We start from the raw sequence: 20,612 nt of genomic DNA on the forward strand, positions 1-20,612 counted from the left end.
TTTCAGTATATAGACTTTGCTTAGAAGGGACCTTTTTTACATTTGTAGTCTTCTAAATGCAAGGAAATTGGAATCTTTGCGCATTGATCATCGTAGGTGAATAACTTTGCAGACAGACGTATTTATTCGTGTCTAAAATTGAGAGAAAAGAGAAGCGGACAGGTTGTTATTGTTGGTTGTTATATGTCTACTTCAAAAGCCCTTTTTCGAAAACGGCTTTACATTGTGACCCATCTTACAAATATCTGGGCCACAGTATTTTGAATTAGGAGACCCATCTTAACGTCTCCATTTTTTAACATGTTTTCTTTGTTTTATTCACTTATTGGTGGTATTTACATTTATATATTAAAAATCTTGAAACTTTCTATAACAGTAAAGTTGCTCGACCTACACGTGAATAGTATATTTCATCAATTTATTTACGTCGAGTCCGTTGATTTCAACATACTAATTTAGCTTTTGGCTAATTTCGTAAAATTGTTTAAGGTACGTGTGCCATGTATAAGTTGCCAGTTGTACTGGCTGTGCTTGGTGTTGCCACAGCTGTGCCTGTGGACTCCCCTCGTATACCGGAAAGTTTGCTATCAAGTGGTAAGTTTTAATTACATTTATTAGTTTAAAAAGAAAATTTAGTTTCTTCTGACGAATAGATAAGTTTTTGGATTGTTATTTTTATAACAAAGGACATTTTATGGAAATCTAAAATAACTAAACTGTCAAGAGTATTTGTTATTTAAATACTGTCCACTGAACGATACTGCGAATATGCCTACATACAAACCTGTTTTTTATGGAGAGCAATATCATTTTTAACCGACTTCAAAAATATGAGGTTTCTCTATCCGACCGTATATATGTTGTTTATATGTTCACTATTTCTTTAAAAACACTTCATTTCTTATCTTACTTCGGGGATAGTAATTAGTAATAATCTCTATATCGGGTTGATTAAAGAATCATAGGATTTATTTGATATGGTAGTATGACTCATAACTTTCCGATAAGTCTATTAAATTACTTAACTAGTGATTTTGCATATCAATGAACACACAAGAGTAAAATTAAAACTTTGATATTCCTGCTTGATCTACTAGTATAGAAAGGTAAGGTTGAAGCTGGTAGAATCCTCTGTGGTTCGACTCCAGCGGCACCACTGCCACACTTATTTCTGTCTAAGCGCTACTGTGTTATGGTTTGAAAAGTGTGGTAAGGGTATTCCAGCTTAGTCCCTAGGATTAGCATCGAGCAGATTACAAATGTCCATGAACGGCAGTAGCCACTTACCATCATGCACTGCATGCTCCTCTGCTACACTTTTATTATATATAATAACATAAATGAAAAACGCAAGAGTAGGTAACATGAATACCATTAGATATAATGGAAAGATATATTATATAGAGAATCTACTTACGCTTTGTAGCATTGGAAATTTGGGAGAAATAATTGACATGGGCTTACGCTTCACGGAATATTGGTTATTGAAGGAGAAACTGCCGTGGCGAAATTTCATGAGCGGATTTCACAGTAATCCATTGTTTATGAGTTTCCGTGTTTTGGACGTTGCCGAAGTTATTGGTTCTGTTATATATAAACGACAAATGTTGTACCTTTTTTGCCTGAAGCGGCTTAAAACATCATACGGCATCATGGCAAACTGAAAATCAGAGCTGTGGTTTATTTATTTACTCTTTATTGACCCTGTTAAAATCAATGTGGTACAAAAGGCGGACTTAATGCTAAATAGCATTATCTCCCAGTCAACCTTAGGGATGCGCAGAAAAATTGAAGGCGGTAAACTATACTAAAAAAAGATAATAATAATAAATAGGAAATAAAATAAAATGAAAAAAAGGGAGAAAGGAGAACATGAAACAAAGAAAGAATGTGAGAAAGAAAGAGAGGAAAAAAAGAAGTAAGATATAAATAGATGACAAGTAAATACATTTTAAAATAAATTACTACGTGAAAATAAAGAAAAAATGTTCACCATATCTAATGATGAACTAAATTACAATAGTGAGCAAAACATTCTTTTTAAAAGTGTATTTGGAGCACATTTTTCTAAGTTCCTCAGGAAGAGCATTCCAATGCCGCGCTGATTGGAGCGTGAAAGAATTAGAGAAAAGCCCAGACCGATGAAGAGGTAAAGACAGAGCACGAGGTTAGAGGAACGAAGCTCCCGCTCGTGGAAATCACACAGATAATGAAATTTAGATTTCAAGTATTCTGGAGCGACAGGGTCAAAAAGGACTGTGAAAAGAGAATTAAGTAAATGTAATTGTTTATGTTCACGAATAGGGAGCCAACGGAGCTGGCGACGAAAAGAGGAGATATGGTCGAATTTGCGTAGACAAAATATGAAACGTATGGAATGGTTAACAAGACGTTCAAGTTTGGTAAGAAGATCTTCGTTAATGTCAGCGTAACACACATCAGCATAATCAATGATGGGAAGGATTAGAGATTGCATAAGATACGTCTTGGTCGAAACGGGTAAAAAGTTCCTACAACGGTGAGCGCAGCGTTGCGTAGACCTTCCGAATAATTTTATTAACATTAGCGTTCCAGTTTAAAGTTGAATCCATAAAAAGACCTAAGTTTTTAACCACTGATGAAAAAGGGATAACATTATTGTCAAGAGTGACAGGCGAGACCACGTTTAAATTTAATTTGCAAAGTTGACGCGAACTACCAATAACAATCGCCTGACATTTAGCAGGATTCACACTGAGACCAAAATTATGTGACCACGTTTTAATAATATTTAGATTATTGTTAATATTGTGAAACCCAATCTCGATGTCATCATGTGGTTAGGTGTTTTTAACCGCTCATGGCATAATGCTGAGTTTGTTCCCTTTCGCGATTGTTACAGCGCGTAGTATTTTAACAACACTAGGTTATTATAACCGTCTTTGTTTTGTTTTTCCCTTTTGATTGTATTGTTAACTTATTTTTAATTTTAATTTTTGTTTTTGTGTTTGTGTCCTTTTTTTTCAATGTATTTTTTGAGTTTCATCTTTGTATATTTAGTTTTAAAATTGTACTGTGTGCTGCAATTGTTTTAAATAAATGAAATTATTATTATTATTATAATACGGTCATTTGCAGCATAGTTTTCCACGGAAGGGCACTGGTGACCTGTTATTTAGGTATTTCGTACCTACAATAGACACCAGTTTCTCACTACGTAAGGTTAAAGATATTCATATGTTGTAATCTGCATGATTATGATTTATTCTAAGACCTTTATCCTAAGATAGTTAGGGGCAACCTTGGTCCACCAGTACCATCTACAAGTAACATTGACATTTTATGGTACTTTTAAATATAAGGCACATTAACTATTTTTAAAAAGATTTCAAAATAATGCTATATTTATTTTTATAAATAATATCTTTTTAGGGACAAAATAATCAATAAAAACAAATAATATTAAACAACAAAGTACTGCTTATTCTAAGATTAAGTTTAATCGATACGAAAAAAGCCCATGTCTTATTCTAATCCGATCTATTTAAGTGGTGGAAGTAATAGAAAAGATTTAAAATTGGGCAATCAGCAGTACACTTCTACAAACTGTATTGCGTTCTGTTTTTATGAACAAAAACAATATATTAAATTATTATCTTTTACAGATATATCCACAAGAAATTCGATTCTGGAAGATCTGGTGCAGGGTCTTATTGACTCAGTCCGGGATGTGATACTCAATGGGTCTGGAGATATCCCAGTGCTGGATCCTTTCGAGTTGGATGAACTGCATCTGGATGGGGATATGGTGGATATCGTGGATTTACCTGAGTATGCTACTTACATGGATGTTAACCCATTACTGTTCCACTGCTACGAGTTTATCACCTCTCAGAGTAGAAAGAAGTTTAAGCCATAGACTTTACACACCTTAAGTATTTTGCTTACGATTCTCAAACGTAAATTTTAAAATCTAGGTTGATCTACTTCACCATTAAAACTGTTGATAATTCATTACTAATACGTACAAAATTTCCAAAAATTAGAGGTGCGTTCTCGGGCTTGATCTTTGGATCCTCCGGCTATAATTATGTGTTTACATCTGTCTGTCTGTTTACATTTTTCTTTATCTATATTAATTAACTATAATGAGATGTGTTACTTTTTTCCAGCTCCCACGTGACTCTCAAAGACATAAATGTATTGAATCTAGGCAAGTTTGAGATTGATGACATGTCGGTGTCGATAGCGTCTATCATCCCTCAGAGATACAGGATCACGCTTGATGGAAGAATCCCTAGTCTGGATGTTCAAACGGGTAAGTAATACTTTAAGCTTAAGATTCCTCATCAACTCATTATTATCCTACTGCTGGGCACGGGTCTCTCAGAGTGGAAGGGAAAGGTTAGGTCTTAGACAATTTCGTCAAGAGCTCTCTGGTGTGTATACTTTCTCATGATGTTTTTCTTTACCGTTATCGCAAGTGATAATTAATTTCGAATAACCACATAATTTTAAGAAATCTGAGGCGCGTGCCTAGGTTTTGAACCTGGGACTCCTGAATGAGAAGCCGAGTCCAAACTACTAGGCTCTCCAGCCTCTCCGGTGGAATCATACTTATTCTACGATTCTACCTACTACTATATTCAGAACCCGCGTAGCGGAGCGGTCATCATACCGGTCTGACGCGCATTGTACCGAGTTCGATCCGCGGTCAGATAGATTTGAAAATGATAAAGGAGAATGCCCATTCTTGGTACTAATTTTTCTCATGCGTCAAAATGAAAGTAATATTAAAATTATTTTTTGATTTTTTTACATAATTTGTCGATTAGAATAGTTTCTTTGAACAGGGGATTCATTTCATTTAAGATAAAATAAGACGAAATCTTAAAAATTAAAATGGCGATATTTTTACTCGGAATTCATTATTTTAGGTTTTTAGGATTATTTTAGGTTTTTTTACCTACTACCTTTAAAAGTAAATGGAATATGTTAATCGAACTACATTATAGGTACTTACTATCAGTTAAAACCGACAATTAATCTATCGTCGGATATTTCGATTTTGAGGTTATGTAACATTTCGGTAAATAACTTCAGAACCCGGGTGCTGATCTAAAAAATAATTATTGGTGGTAGTATTTGGTTAATTATACATCGTCTACAACAAGTTTCAATTTGATGCAACTCTGGACGGCGGTCCATACTTTCATGGGCATTGTCCTTTAGGTTTCTGTCTGGGTTTGGGTATTTGTATATTTGTCTCTGTGTGTCCATAGCACCCACGACACAGGGAATCCTAGTGTGGTGCTGTGAGTGTAGAAACGATAATATACGTATCTTGTTACATAATAATATGTAATAAAATGAGTGGATACTATAATTAAGAAGAGCCACTTAGAGATAATGTGTCGAAGACCTTTGCAGTACACTTCAATTGTTTGGAACTATTTTAAGTGCAACAATAACAATACAACCCGGATTTCCGAAGTGAGTTGACAAAGAAGTTATTTGTCATCTAACTACTGACCTACTTATAAACGGATTCCTAAATGAGGCAATATAACATACTTACTCTATTGTATATTAATATTAAATAAACAATAAAAAAATAAAATTAAATGTTTTCAGGTGCATACGATATGTTAGTAAACATATTCGGTGGTGTCGTTTTTGGAACAGGAGAAATGAAGTAAGTACATATGTCTTAATTACAATATTTCATATATATGTACTTCGGTGTGGTGAAAACATAGTTTATGATTTTGACTAAAATTATCGCGGAATTGAGACATTTTATTATGTAACGGGTACTCACTATATGCGTTTTTATTGCCGATATTTCGACCCAGTGGCATGGATCGTGGTCACAGCGAAACTGACAGTGGTTAACAAAAAACTGTGATTAGTTTATGCAAGTCACAAATAGTGCAAAGTACGGTGCATAAGGATATTGTTAGTGTTGTGTGTCGTGATGTAAAACCTAGAAAAGAAAAACGAACTAGACTTAGGGTAGATAGATTAATCTACCACTAGTACTTGTCAACGGTTTCTCCCCTCCACCTCAGTTTCAACATAGTTTTTCGCGACACTTACATATGCAAAATAAATATTTAAATCCTTTGTGGATCGACTGCTGAGATGAAACTGCCACAACTTTCTACCTGATAACTGCAGTGTTAAGCGCTGCTGTTTTCTGCTTTGCTGGGTGTGGCTAAGGGAGGCATACTTATTTGAGGCGTTCCAACTTAGTCCTCGGGGGTAGCAATGCAACGGCCGATCTCAGGTAGGAATCTAACCTTATGTAGGGTCGAGATGTCCATGGGTGACAGTAGCCACTTACCATAAGATGGACTTCACGTTAATTTCCTCATCATCATCATCATCTAAGGTGCTGCAGCCACGCGTGGGTTTTGGCCAGAATATGTCTCCAGTCTGGTCTATTCTGGCTCTCTCTTTCCACTTCGTCACACCCAGAGTCTTCAGGTCCTGTTCAACTCCATCTAGCCACCTGAGTTTTGGCCTTCCACGATTTCTTCGCCCATTTGGTTTACCATTTAGTAGACGTGTGGGTACTCTCATTTCACTCATTCTTTCAACATGTCCTGCCCACCGTAGGTGTCCACGTTCATTTGCTACTTATATATTTTAAAAAACCTTTAACAAATATGACCATTGTCGTCAAGCAATTGCCGCTTAGCTTTTACCCCAATATGTCTATGTATGTAGTTGTATTTCTAGTATGATTTACTGGGAAATACAAGTCCACGTTCTCAACACGGGATTTCCCTTGGCGCTTGTCTGATGCAAGGAAATGAACACATTCTACTAAATGTACACGACTTTTTTTTTACTTTTTCCTTTAGGATTTGGTAAGATTAGGTTAGGTTGGGGTTAAGATGTTATTTCCCTTTAAAGAGAATCATTCGTGTATTCTAAAGATTTTTGTGGATGTGAACATTCAAATGGTTCTTAAAAATGTATTTTAATTTTCATAAAAAAAGCCGCTGTATGGTAGATATGAAATGGATAGAGTGAAATTAATAATTAATTAGCTCATTGTAATAATACATTAATTGTAGGTCTTTACTAAATCATGGAGATGTTTAAATTATGTACAATCATGCATTTTTTTTGCACTTTTTTTTATTATATAAGAGGAGCAGACGAGCATGCAGTCCACCTGATGGTAAGCTACTGCCGCCCATGGACATCTGTAATCAAGCCCAGATAGGATTAGATATTCCTACCTGAGGTCGGCCACAGATGCGCCGCTACCCCTGAGAACTTAGCTGGAACCCCTCGGAAAAGTCTCTCTCCCTTACCAACCCTTCAAACCGGAACACAGCAGCGCCTAACACTGCTGTTATTAGGTAGAAATAAGTGTGGCGGTGGTGCCGCCGGAGTCAAACCACAAAGGGTTCTACCACCTTCTAACAAAGGGTTCTACCACCTTCACAAAGGGTTCTACCACCACTTATGCGTCATCATTGCGGTCCATGGACATATGTAACCAATTCCATATGGATGATGGATTCTACCTGATGCCGGATTCTTGTTCGCTTCGTTAGCAAGTTAGGCAGCATTCATTTCTTTCCACCACGCAAAAGCTGGTTCTTTTATAAAAAGGTGGTATCCCCGATCCCCGATATATCCGATCGAATTTTCTCGTACTGCCTCTAAAACCTAAACATAAATTAAAATACAAAAGATTAGAGTCTTCCAACCGAACGACAGTTCATTTTTAGCTCCAATTTTCTTGTAAAACGAGTTTTTGTGTCCGTAATTACTTGTCATCACTTGTCAAAAAACCAACATTGGTACGCGGAAGTTATTTCAGTGAGAAAGCCATTTCAGTGAGAATTTCCCTAGACGGTCGTCCGGAGTAAATAAATAGCCACGCAATTTTCCTACATTTCTTCATTCATCGGAAATAATCAACCACTGTTTCTTACAAATTATGTGCTAATAATCTACACTAATATTATAAAGAGGAAAACTTTGTTTGGTTGTAATGAATAGGCTCAAAAACTACTGGACCGATTTTAAAAATTCTTTCACCATTCGAAAACTACATTATCTACGAGTAACATAGGCTATATTTTATATGAAATATATTTGATAAATAGATTTTGAGGCGGCACAAAGTTTGCCGGGTCAGCTAGTGTTATATAAATTATTAGGTAGTCGACTTTATTAACTATACGTATTATTGTGAAGGTTTTAAAGGTTTCAGGCAGAAGTAATTAATAATGTAATTAAGGTCATAGTTTCATATTAAGGCAAATGTTTTTTTTATAATATAGAGTAGCAAATGATCATGCAGTCCTGATGGTAAGTGGCTACTACTCATGAGTAGTTCATGAGAATCCATCACAATCAACCTAAGATAACATTGGATTCCCATCTGAGGACGACCACAGATGCACCGCTACCCCTAAGGGCTAAGTTGGAATACCACGGAAAAGTATGTCTCCCTTACCACACCCTTCAAACCAGAACTCAGCAGCGCTCAACACTGGTATTAGGCAGAAATAGTTGTAGTTGTGGCATCGCCGGAATCATATATGGTCGACTAATTTTTATTTTATATTTCCTGCTTGTTTCAGATTGAACGTAATCAACCCCAGAATTTACGGGCACATCGTGGTCGGTATGAGAATTTCCATAAGCGGAATATCTCTTACTATTACTAGCTCCCAACTGAACTTCTCTTTAGAAGCGTTTAAGGTAGGTATTTATTTTATTTATTTATTTATTGCACCTCTATAAAAATAACAGATACAATAGGGCAAAATTTAATGCCTGATGGCATTCTCTGCCAGTCAACCCTTGGTGAATGGAGAAAATGGAGGCAGGTGTTAATTATATATACATGAAATTAATTATGTATTTATTATTATAAATACATAAATAGATACATATACTTCAGATATATATCAAAATATATAAACAAAACATACATATTATATAAAATAAACAATACAGATGATTAAGATATTGACGAGGTGTTAAGAAAATGCTCTCGGACAAGTTTTTTAAATACTTCTTTACTGGGTGCCTTCCTGATATGCACGGGCAGAGCGTTCCAAAGCAGTACAGGTATGAAGCACGAATGTTAGAAATTAATTATCGCTTGTTTTAACTAAGAAGTTAATGACAGTAATAGTCACATCTTAAGAAATTAGGCCTCACGTACTACGAGTTGAGATCTCTGTACGATTTTATTTCCTTTGCAAATTAGTTATCATATGATTTTACGACGAAGACAGACATCGTAAAGAAAACAACATTTCAGAGATTTTTCAAAAAAATGTTCTCTAACATGTGTGATGTCTTCACACTTTACTAGCTTGATAGATTGTGGCCTAAACTCTTTTTTTATAATATAGGAGTAGCAGACGAGCATGCAGTCCACCTGATGGTAAGTGGCTACTGCCGCCCATGGACATCTATAATCGACCCCAGATAGGATTAGATATTCCTACCTGAGGTCAGCCACAGATGCGCCGCTACCATTGAGGACTAAGCTGGAATGCCTCGGAAAAGTATATCTCCCTTACCACACCTTTCAAACCGGAACACAGCAGCGCCTAACACTGTTATTAGGCAGAAATAGGTGTGCCGGTGTTGCCGCCGGAGTCGAACCCCAAAGGGTTCTACCACTTTCAATCTTTTCTTGTGAGACAGGGATTTTCATGTCCAGTAGTGGCACAATAAATATTGATATTTTTTTCTTTTCAGCCTGAGATTACCGGTATGTTTGGCAACCAAGCCGCCAGTGACTTTGTTTCTACGTTTTTAAGTATTCTCATTCCCGAGATGACCGAGTACTTTAAGGTAAAGTTACATCGTTCTGTTACTAGATAGCGTTTTATTATACGTCTTGTTTCATACAACGTTAGATGGCGCTTTTTTCACTATATTGTTACTTAAAACTGGATAATTATTAGTGATAATAATTATTATTTAATGTCGCCAAAGGGTTTCAGGGCAGATCATTTTATAAATTAAGGAAGCAAACGCATCTACTTAATGATTACTTAGTGAATGCCGTACTGGACATTTGTTATTAAGCTAAATAGTTCCTCCTGAAGTTAGCTCCAAAAACCTTGATGCGATGACTGCGTGAAGTATCCTTTACCACACTCTTCAACCCAAATCACAGTAGTGTTTAACACTGCTATTATTAGTTAGAAGTAACTCCTCCTAACTCCTAACTTTAATTTTAGGAGTGATCTATCTATGTTAAACGGGTTAATCGTTTCGAGACTTGAAACTACAACTTGAACAAGCAAAACTACATCTACGCAACGTAGATGTAGTTTTGCTACGTCTTTGTGCTAAAAAGTCCTAAAATATATGTTATATATTTATTACGCTAATTATTAGTTATTTATACGTACAATTTTCTCCTAAAAATGTTTTTTATCTGTTAATAATTAAAAAAATAACTGACAAATCGGCATTTCGTGGCTTCATCCTATAAAGTCGGTGAAGTATCTTTCCATTTTACTTATCGAAGTTTTTTAGACATAAATATGTATAGCGATAGTAATTTTGTTTATGTTCCCATTATCATCATAGACGAACACTTCCACTTGACTGAGCTTTCAATTTTATTTTATTTCAGGAGGACATATCAGATATAATAAACACGGTGGTGATTGAGGTCGGCAACCAGCTCCTTAATGACATGGATGTAGGCAGCATTCTACCTTTAGACAGTGGCATTCTCTCAAAATACTCGGGGATGCAGCCAAATCCAGATGTAATAGTAAATTCTAAGGATATGCGAGAAAACAAATTTGTACGATTGAACGAATTTGGGCGATAATTTGTGATGTACACAGATATAAAACTATTTTGTTTGTTATACAGTGCGTTATATAATCGTTAACAGAAATGCAAACTCAGTGATCAATTAAAACAGTTCAGAAATAAAAAAGCAGGTTACAAAAACTGAATTTTTATTTTTCTTCATTATTTTTAGTTCAGGTAAGTATTTCTTTCCAAGCATTGCGTCATACATAGATAAGTATCAGAATTTCATAATTTGATTTACGCTTATTTAAACAGTAATAATGTGAACCAATGCACCGCTTTCGTAGATTTTATATATCTAACTTATAATGTTAAGTAACGTCGGACGCGGTTCAGAGTTGGATTGGTGAATTAATGGCTGAATTTCATTCGCGCTTCCGTGGGGGTTGACGGCGCCACATCTGTGGCCGACCTCAGGTAGGAATATGTAATCCTATCTGGGGTTGATTACCGATGTTCATGGACGGAAGTAGCAACTTACCATCAGGTGGACTGCGCTCGTCTGCTACTCCTATATTATAAAAAAAAAATAACGAGCGTACATAATCACCTTTCTTAGTTAAATAGTATACTTATACAATGTACACTATTCTTAAATGTGATAGAAACCCGAAGACGTTACATAATGTACAATTTCGTTACATTTACCTATAAAGTTGAAATTACGCGCTGTTATGGCCCATCTTCGCCGTAAAATCTTGATTAAGTTACACCGCACTACGCCTTATCCATTACATAAAAGGTGGAAAATATTTGACTTTTGTACATAAAACGGATTGTAGTTATTAGTATATTAAGGAGATGACTTGTTTCAATGTATAGTATAGTTGTTCCCGTGTATCGCCAATTCATTAATGTACCGTACCGTTGGAAACGGTTCTCTACAAAATGAGAGAGGTTTATCACGCTGGCCAACTGAAAATTGGTAGCTTTCACACATCTTCTATAAATTTTATAAAGATCTGAACTGAAACTGACTATGTTTGGTAATGTCATTTGCAATACACAAAGAATATATTTGCAATTTTACTAATTTAACTTTACGCGACTTCTGAAAATCTGATACTACTCGAAGAGTTGAATATATGAAACCAACTTCCCGAAGTGTTCCTAGAATGGTATGTTATTGTGATTTGTAGTAAATAAAAAAAACAAACATTTTTGCAGCCAGGCAACGCCCCCGGTGACTATTTTCCATCGCTTCATAGCTTGTCAGTCTTAGGGCTTACTTATAGAAAAGCAGGTTCATTAAATTTAAATAAAGTGGTAAATACGACCCTATATTATTCCACTTTAATTAATATAATGAGTATCAAATAACACCATAATTTAAATTAAATAGTAAATATAGCTCCATATTGTTTCAATTTTAATTGATATACACATAGGATATACAAGATATCAAATAACAACATACGCTACCACTAAATTTTTATAGTTTTTTAAACCATTTCCCCGTATTATTTCTTTTAAAATGTGTTCAAAATTTCAACATTGTTAAAAATGAACCGATATTTATTACGAAGCGTTAAACGATATTGCGCTCCCCGCGGGCAGATAAATCGTATCGTATCTGTAAAATTGATTTTGAAATAAACGGGATACGTTATATTCGGATATCTATGTACCTAAATTGGATGAATTCCAAATGTTATAGAAAACGTTTGAATTTTATTTAATTGTATCAGGCGTTACTTGTATCAGGCGTCCCTCAAAGGATGCGTGCAGATGCAAAAATTAAAAATATACACCACCATACATACCACCAACCAACACGTGTTTCGCTCCAAAACGGAGCATCAAATTCCCTTCGATTTGTTAAAAACCGACTCTACAAGTCATGCAATGAATCGGCTACAAACGCTTGTAAATCTATACAAATCAAGTCAAACTCTCTGTCCACACTTTTAAATTTGTATTGGTTTGTTAATACTTAATTTATTTTCTACATAGTAAGTGAAATAATATCGCAATTCATTGTAAAGAGCTGGCTGACACTTTTTGCACTGCTTTAACGGAGGGAGACCTAAAGAGTATGCTTTTCTTATGAGGATTCTAGGAGAACCTATAGATATGCAAACTATATAACCAAAATATAGCCATTTTACCTGTGTTATGGAATGTGATCAAAGTTTGCATGTATGTATGCCTCATTCTTTGTGACACCTTGCACAGTAAACGTTTTACAGACTTAACATAATTATGAGGTGTCGTTAAATTAATCGAAATTATGGGAGTGTTAGGGCATCTTAAGCAGTCGGGTTTTTTTCTAATAATTCTTATATACGACCAATTTTCATGTGTTGTTGAGAACGTAGTACATAGTGTTATATCCGCAACGTAACACGTCGTTCCCGGAAACTTGTGCAGATCCCGAGGGAGTAATGGAAAACTGAGGGTGGAGTTACTGATAAATAACCTCCCTGCAAAAATATAGAATGATGAAACAATATTTCATGATATAGTCTTCAGAAATAATGTGGTCATTTTTTTATAATATAGGAATAACATTCAGTCCGCCTCATTGTAAGTTGCTACTGCCGCCCAATGTTATTTGTAATCAACCAGAGATAGGATTAGATATTCCTACCTGAGATCGGCTACGGATGCGCTGCTATCCCTGAAGGCTAAGCTGGAACACCTCGGAAAGGAGTGTCTCCTTTACCACAGCTCTTACTTAACTTATCTATTATATATCTAATATATAACAGTTATCGAATCTTATATTAACTAAACAAGTATATTTAAATTGATTACGATATATTAAAGCTAAATAATTATTTCAATAACAGAAACCAGGAAACATAAGTGGAAACGTGCCCTTAAACTTTAATACAATCAACATTAGTTAGCAAAATGATTAATTGGATCCGTATACGAATTTCACAATACCCCTTCGCAACTCTCAATAACAAAGTTTCAGTATTTATTATCTAGTTTAAAATTGTAAGTGTGTTTGTTTTTAAATAACATATTTCATAATAACCGTACTTTGGCAGTGGGGTGAAAAGTATTTTGATTATTTCCAAAAAAATAAAGAAATGCAAAACGCACATGACAAGAATATTTTTGACATTTGATCAATTGCTCGACAGCCTACGACCCTCGTCGAAGATCGCAGTTTGTGCGTCGTCAGCTGCCGTTGTCAACTGCTGCCGCTTATAATTAGCGATAGTATGCGACCGTCAACAATCAGCGTGGGCTGTCGTTCGTATAAAGATGAGTACAGACTGCTGTCAGATGGAAAAAGTCTGTCTCCCTTACCACACCCTTCAAACCGGAACACAGCAGCGCCTAACACTGCTGTTATTAGGTAGAAATAGGTGTGGCGGTGGTGCCACTGGAGTCGAACCACAAAGGGTTCTACCACCTTCAAAAACGCTGCTGTAACGTTACAAGCAATATAATAAGTAGCGTCCGCACTATTTGAGCATGTACACCCTCGCATCTGTTTCCGGCATGCGCGCGGTGAACATAACTGAGTGTGTCGAGAACACCTTAGTACCGTTCCCCAGTCTGTAACACATACGTGTCTGTAACACATACGAGCCGTCCACACTGGCGCTCCGCGCAAACTACGCTCTCCTTTGTTTTTGGCGAAAAAACCTATAAATGCACACACGAGTTGAAATGCTCTGCTACCGCGTGTAGTGTGCACGGTTCGTGCGCGAAAGGCGTCTGTCTACACTATGGGAATTTTGTTACATTGCATGTTATGTTACAGCAGTCTGTACCCTTACCATGAGTTTTTACGTTTTGACTAAAATTACTGTTTTGGTATTTGTTTAATTATTTGCTCATATAAATTCTAATCAGCGTCCCTAGCGGGCTGTATCAGAACTATAGTATCAGTAACGTAACATTGCATGTCTAAATTGACAAAATGGCGCTTTATTTTTTGTCTCTCTTTTTCGCGAGCATGTGAGGCAGACAAATGATGAAGCAAACGGAACAGAATAATGGATTGAGTAATCGTAACGTAAAATTGTGGGATGATTGAAAACTCATGGTAAGGGTACTGTACCCACCTAGCTTACTATCACTTCCAAATACAAGATGCATTGGTGACTGTTTATTTGTACATTGCTTGTTGTGTTTGATTTTTTTTTCTCACATACCTACTATAAACACCACACTGTGTAGTGTGTCGTATGTGAACCATGTCGTAGCATAGTAAGTCGGTTTCTATCAACAATGTCGGATTAACGAGATGATTAATCGAGGCCCTTATTCAAACTTTAACGGTAGCTAGGCTTTCATTTCAGCTGTCAGAAACAAGTTTACGGTTGGCTGATTGGCTTCAGAATGGATTCATGGCCGAAGAGTAAGCAATTGAAGTGTTTTGCACAATTTCTGTTCTAGAGAATTTTTAAAATTTTTCGCCTCGAGAAATTACGAATTGTTGCCCGGAATAAAATTAATATTTACCTCTGGAAAAATTAATATTGTTTCTTTTAATTAATTTCTGTATGATTATATGATATATTACAGTGCAACGTGAATAACGTTAAGTACCTTAAAGTTATGATTTCCTGGTACTTTTCCAGCTGGGACAGTTTAAGCCCTATAATTACGCTACTGAATTCTGGCTTCCATGGTACTTGTGAGTCTGAAGACCACTGATATATTAATTAAATTTATATTTAATTTGCTACTCGTGAGGACTAGGATGGTCGCCGAATATGTTAATAAACCGACGTCTACACCCTTCCATCGTAATGCAGAACTGGGCAATATTATTAAAAATATCAAATCAAATTAAATAACTTAATTGTTAAACACAGCTGTACTTTGCTGCAGGTGCAGCTGCAGGTTTGAACATAGCTGTACTTTGGGTAATATCCGCTATATTCCGGCGGATATTATATCATTAATATTGTTAGTGATTGAGAGTGAAATGAAGGGAAACACAGTACTTTTGCAAAACAGTATAGGTTGCAGAAGGCACAAATTAGCAAGTAGAAGTCGCGCGCGAGATGACACCGAACAACAGATTTTTTAAAACGCAACGGTACTGAGTCTGTCGTGTTTTTACCATAGTACGTCTACATCTGTAGCATTACCATGAGTTGGCATAGAAACGCCACTATAGAAATGGTAAATAGAAAACTATTGTCATTTTGCTAGTGAATAACATAACTACTATCGTTACGGTATTTCTTGGCAACGTCTGTCAAATTAATGACTCATGGGACCGAATTTGTATGGCAATAGATCATAATGACATTCGCTAGCGATTTGATTTCGATAGGTTTTTTACGTATCGAGTTACGTCACTACGGATTTTAGTTCTACGAGTAACCACCAGAGGCGCTGTACAATTTTTCATACATTTATTTTACGCAGTCGCTAGCGAGTAATACTTTTGTAAACTCATGGTAGTCCTACTGATTATTTATTTAATTTTAAAGTTTGACAATAGATGGCGCCATCAGGCATGTCTCAACTAATACAATTTATATTATAATTATATGTACACGTTACACACACTATGTACGCGTTGTACGTCATTAACAAATATCAGTACTGATAATTAACACTCTAAAACAGGGAAACCTTGAAAATTAATCATTAGCCTTCCAGAACCGACCACGCATAGGTCTAACACAACCCTAATTAAATTACCCTCGACGACGAACAAAAAAGCTTTTGCAACGAAATCCTATTACAATCAGATTAGTCCTTTGTACCGACACAAAGGAACACGAGATAAATTGTGTAGTATTTATGGCCATGGATTGGAGCTGCAACTTCTTTGTCCAAATGAAATAGACGTTACTTTGTCGAACTAGCTTCTTAATTAGTTAAGTACTGTAATATACCTAAAACTAGTGTTACTTACTTACTACCTGACTACGGTGAAGCAAATGATTTTGATGCCATTTTGCCCGCAATATAAGAATAAGATAAAGTGGCATACGACCACAACTAACCGCTTAAAATAAGTATAAAGTTCCCATTTCTTGAACGTTATTTTTACATAGTCGGGTTTAAATTTTAGTTTTATTGACGTGACAACGTCTTAAATTAGGTTGCGGCTGGGAGTCACTTATGAAAAAGTGTAACGCCCGGTAACGTTACGATGAGTCACCGAACGAGAGAGAGGCCCGCCGAATGCCTTGCGTCTCTCTCCCACTCAACTATGATCGGTCTGCCGCGCGCGCAGCACTAGAGAATTAGGCGCATTGAATCGGCGCATGCTTGTGTCTCTGTCTTTGTCTTTCTCGAACGTTCTTGGCGTTGGAAAAACAAGAAAGCGTCACAATACAAGTTCACACGTGTGGTTAAAGTATCGTCAGCTGTGTCTGTAGTGAAAATATGGAGTGCTTAGATTCGTCATTTATCATTTACAACAACTACAACAATAAAGGTAAATAATTGTACACTGATATTTCATTATCGTAAACTATGATTGATTGATTAATTGTTAGATTGACACAAAAGTTGAGAAACTGAGTTTATAGGTTATGTCATACTATTGATAAATGTTGATAGTGTTAAGTAAATTATTAGTTTAAAATTAATTAATTAATTAATTATTATTTTACAAATTTCTTTTGAAAAATGCAACCATTCCATCAGTATTTTCATATGACGTTGTCACGTTCAACTATCGTCAGTAAACCGACTTTACAGACAACCGATTTTTTCATAATTTTACTGTTTTCTATAACATAGAAGTAGCTGTATGGTGTATAACGTAGTAGTGGATCTTATAATCCACCTGATGGTAAGTGGCTATTGTTATTAAACATCAGGGGGGTTACTACCATCTCTTACCACAATATTATTTTAATCATACTTCTACTTTTTTGGCAGGAAATTTAACTTTTTAAGTAAAATATGACAATTTCAGTTGGTTTTATACAATGGATAAGGGAAAAATTAATAAGGGTTTAAGTTTGTTCAACTGTGTATGGCGGCATATTTTACTGTTTTAAGGAGGAAATAAAGTTTTCCTGAACTATGATGGTTTTTAAAAGATGGTGGTAGGACCCTTGTTATCGACTTCAGGCATGACTTGATTCATATTTGAAGTCGGCCGCAGATGCGTTGCTATTCTTGAGGACTAAGTAGGAACGCCTTAAAAAATAATCTTTTCCTTATCACACTGTTCAAATCAGAACACAGAAGTGCTTAAAATTTCTGTTATTAGGCAGCAATAGGTATGGCGGTGGTGCCTCCAAAGTCTAACCACAAAGGGTTCTACCACTTTCAGGTTGGTAGGTTGATTATAGAAAGTCTATTAGACATAGGTATACATATATAAACCACATGCTCAGGGTCACGTAAAGAAAAATAAAAGCTTGTTAAAACATTGAGTAGAGACAACTCATTTACAATTTAATGTTATATATTTGGAACTGCTTTCCACAACTTTGTTGCAAAGCTTTCGTTGGTATTCAACGGGAGCTTTTTAAACAGAAACTTTCTGCCCTAAGCCAACAGCGTTTTTACTACAACGTAATTTGTATTTTTAGCACAACTTTACATAACTGGCGGAGTAGCGAAGTAAAAGTTTATGTAAAGACGGGTTCCGACTGCTTTATGTAATGTAACAGTTGAATTAAGTTTTGGTTACATTATAGTTGGGCGTAAGTATGTTTCTGCGGATGTAATTCTCTTAAATGTAGTCTTCGTGGTTCGACTTAGACGTTGATGGCGTCAAGCTATTACTATCCCGCTTTTGGGCGAATGTCTCCTCTCAGAACCTACTTCTACCTTATAACATCAGCGTTGTGCGCTGCTGTCTTCTGATTTGAAGGGTGTAGTTAGGAAGACATACTTTTCCGAGGCATTCCAGCTTAGTCCTCAAGGGTAGCAGCGCATCTGTGCCCGACCTTTGTAAGTATCTATCGAGTTTCTAACCACTACGTTGTAGATTCGTAATCGATTCTTTATGAAATTAGTGACCCGTGACCTTTCAGTGGACGTATAGCTATCGTATGCTACTTTAATCTCATAAAAATAATAATCCAACTGGAGTTAAACTGACTGAAACCCTTTTGGTTCACCTCTAGAGGCATCACCGCCACACCTGTTTCTGCCTTTTTTTTTATAATATAAGAGTAGCAGACGAGCATGCAGTCCACCTGATGGTAAGTGGCTACTGCCGCCCATGGACATCTGTAATCAACCCCAGATAGGATTAGATATTCCTACCTGAGGTCGGCCACAGATGCGCCGCTACCCCTGAGGACTAAGCTGGAAGTCTGTCTCCCTTACCACACCCTTCAAACCGGAACACAGCAGCGCTTAACACTGCTGTTATTAGGTAGAAATAGGTGTGGCGGTGGTGCCACCGGAGTCGAACAGCAGGGTTAAGCCCCGCTGCGTTCCGCTTTAAAGTGACGTAAGGGCGTAAGTAGTCTGAGGCATTCCTACTTAGTCTTTAGCTGTAGCAACGCATATGTGGCTAACCTTGATTAAATCTGTCATCTGGGCTTGATTTTAACGATGCGGTATTGGGTATTAGAGTCCCATCCAGATATCCGAGACATGCTATCACCAAACCCTTCCACATCCCCACAAGCAGAACAAACGTTCTTAAACATTCCCCACTTGCTCGTATCTGCTTTGAATACAACCAAATCTGCTCCAAAGTAGCAGATATTGATATAAATCACGATCGGACAACACTCAAAAAAGAATTATTCAACACCTTCGATCAACAAATGAGCATTATTCTCTACCTGTATCATTCGCATTTCATTTTTGATGTGAAACATCTATAGCCGCACGTAAAACCGATTTCTGGCGTGGCGACGCATGCCGTGGCGACGCGTCGCCACTCTATACGCTGGTATATATATACAGTCTATATGCAGTAGTGTGTACGGTGTGGCGACGCGTCGCCATGCGCAAAAATCGTAATATTTTATTTTATCATTATGACATATTTAGTTCCTATCACAATATGTTCTTTTCTGCATATTACTTTTACAAAATAATGTCGATGTTTCACATCTGCCAGGCGTCCCGTGACGGCTCACGTTGTTTATTGTACTTTGTTTGTTATTAAATTTATATCCTAAGTCTGTAGCAAAATCTGTAAATGTTGCGCACGCCTACAATTGGCATGCACACGTGTCTAATACCAATTGTGTAAAACTTATAGAAAGAATTGTGTGTAATGCTGTTGTCGTGCAAATAAATAAATAAATGCCCACGAGCGACTTACCATCAAGTGGCATGCTCGTGTGCTATTTCAATAACAGGAAAGTTCTAAAGTAACCACTTATCGTGAAATTATATGAAGAAGGGGTTTGTTTCTTTCGATTCACTTGTTTCCGGAAATCGTTGGGTTTATTTAGGCGTGCCTTAAGGCTTATCCCTTATCTTATTTTAAGGGTGTATTGCGCTCAAGATGGTGTTCTAAGATCCTCGAGATATATTTCTGAATTGTTTCGAAGAATATTACTATTTTTATGATAAGGAAAATAGTGAAATGTTTTCGCAATTTTTTCAAAGAACTGTGACAATTGAAGGATGAGGGAATGGAAGAAGTTTGTCTCTATAATGTTCTCAAAGGTATGTAACTTACTTATACCATTTTTAATAAGAAATTAATAGCAAATAATAACTTATGATATCTAAATGAAATCAAATGATAATCACTGTTGCTTTCGCCATCTGTAATCAAACTCAAATAGAAATGGAGTTTATCTTATCTTATCCTTCAAATCGAAACCGAGTACCTTATTGAAAATAATAGATGAACTATATTTTGAGGCAGAAATACGTGAGATGGAACCATACAAGGCATTCCAGTGCAGTTTTCATGGGCAGCATGTTCTTATGGACGA

The 20,612-nt window shown here is 36.3% G+C and overlaps 1 protein-coding gene across 1 annotated transcript; it reads left to right on the forward strand.

Annotated features, from left to right (window-relative positions):
* Window positions 1–3,484: 3,484 nt before the first annotated feature.
* On the forward strand, window positions 3,485–10,938 carry LOC140747119 (uncharacterized). Its single transcript, XM_073079372.1, has 6 exons — window positions 3,485–3,810; window positions 4,152–4,297; window positions 5,614–5,674; window positions 8,592–8,712; window positions 9,727–9,822; window positions 10,616–10,938. The coding sequence occupies exons 1-6, from the start codon at window positions 3,500–3,502 to the stop codon at window positions 10,817–10,819; spliced, it is 939 nt and encodes a 312-aa protein (XP_072935473.1). The 5' UTR covers window positions 3,485–3,499; the 3' UTR covers window positions 10,820–10,938.
* The last annotated feature ends 9,674 nt before the right edge of the window (window positions 10,939–20,612 follow it).

The sequence above is a fragment of the Epargyreus clarus genome, unplaced genomic scaffold (genome assembly GCF_041222505.1).
Source record: "Epargyreus clarus isolate Ecla_fem2 unplaced genomic scaffold, WU_Ecla_fem_2.2 ptg000014l, whole genome shotgun sequence".
NCBI lineage: Eukaryota > Metazoa > Arthropoda > Insecta > Lepidoptera > Hesperiidae > Epargyreus > Epargyreus clarus.

Excerpts from the sequence above, each read along its gene's own strand:
- LOC140747119 (XM_073079372.1), top strand. The coding sequence starts at position 3,500 with ATGTCTTATTCTAATCCGATCTATTTAAGTGGTGGAAGTAATAGAAAA. Across the intron at positions 3,811-4,151 it reads GATATCGTGGATTTACCTGA|CTCCCACGTGACTCTCAAAG; the intron begins GTATGCTACTTA and ends ACTTTTTTCCAG. Across the intron at positions 5,675-8,591 it reads TTTGGAACAGGAGAAATGAA|ATTGAACGTAATCAACCCCA; the intron begins GTAAGTACATAT and ends TGCTTGTTTCAG.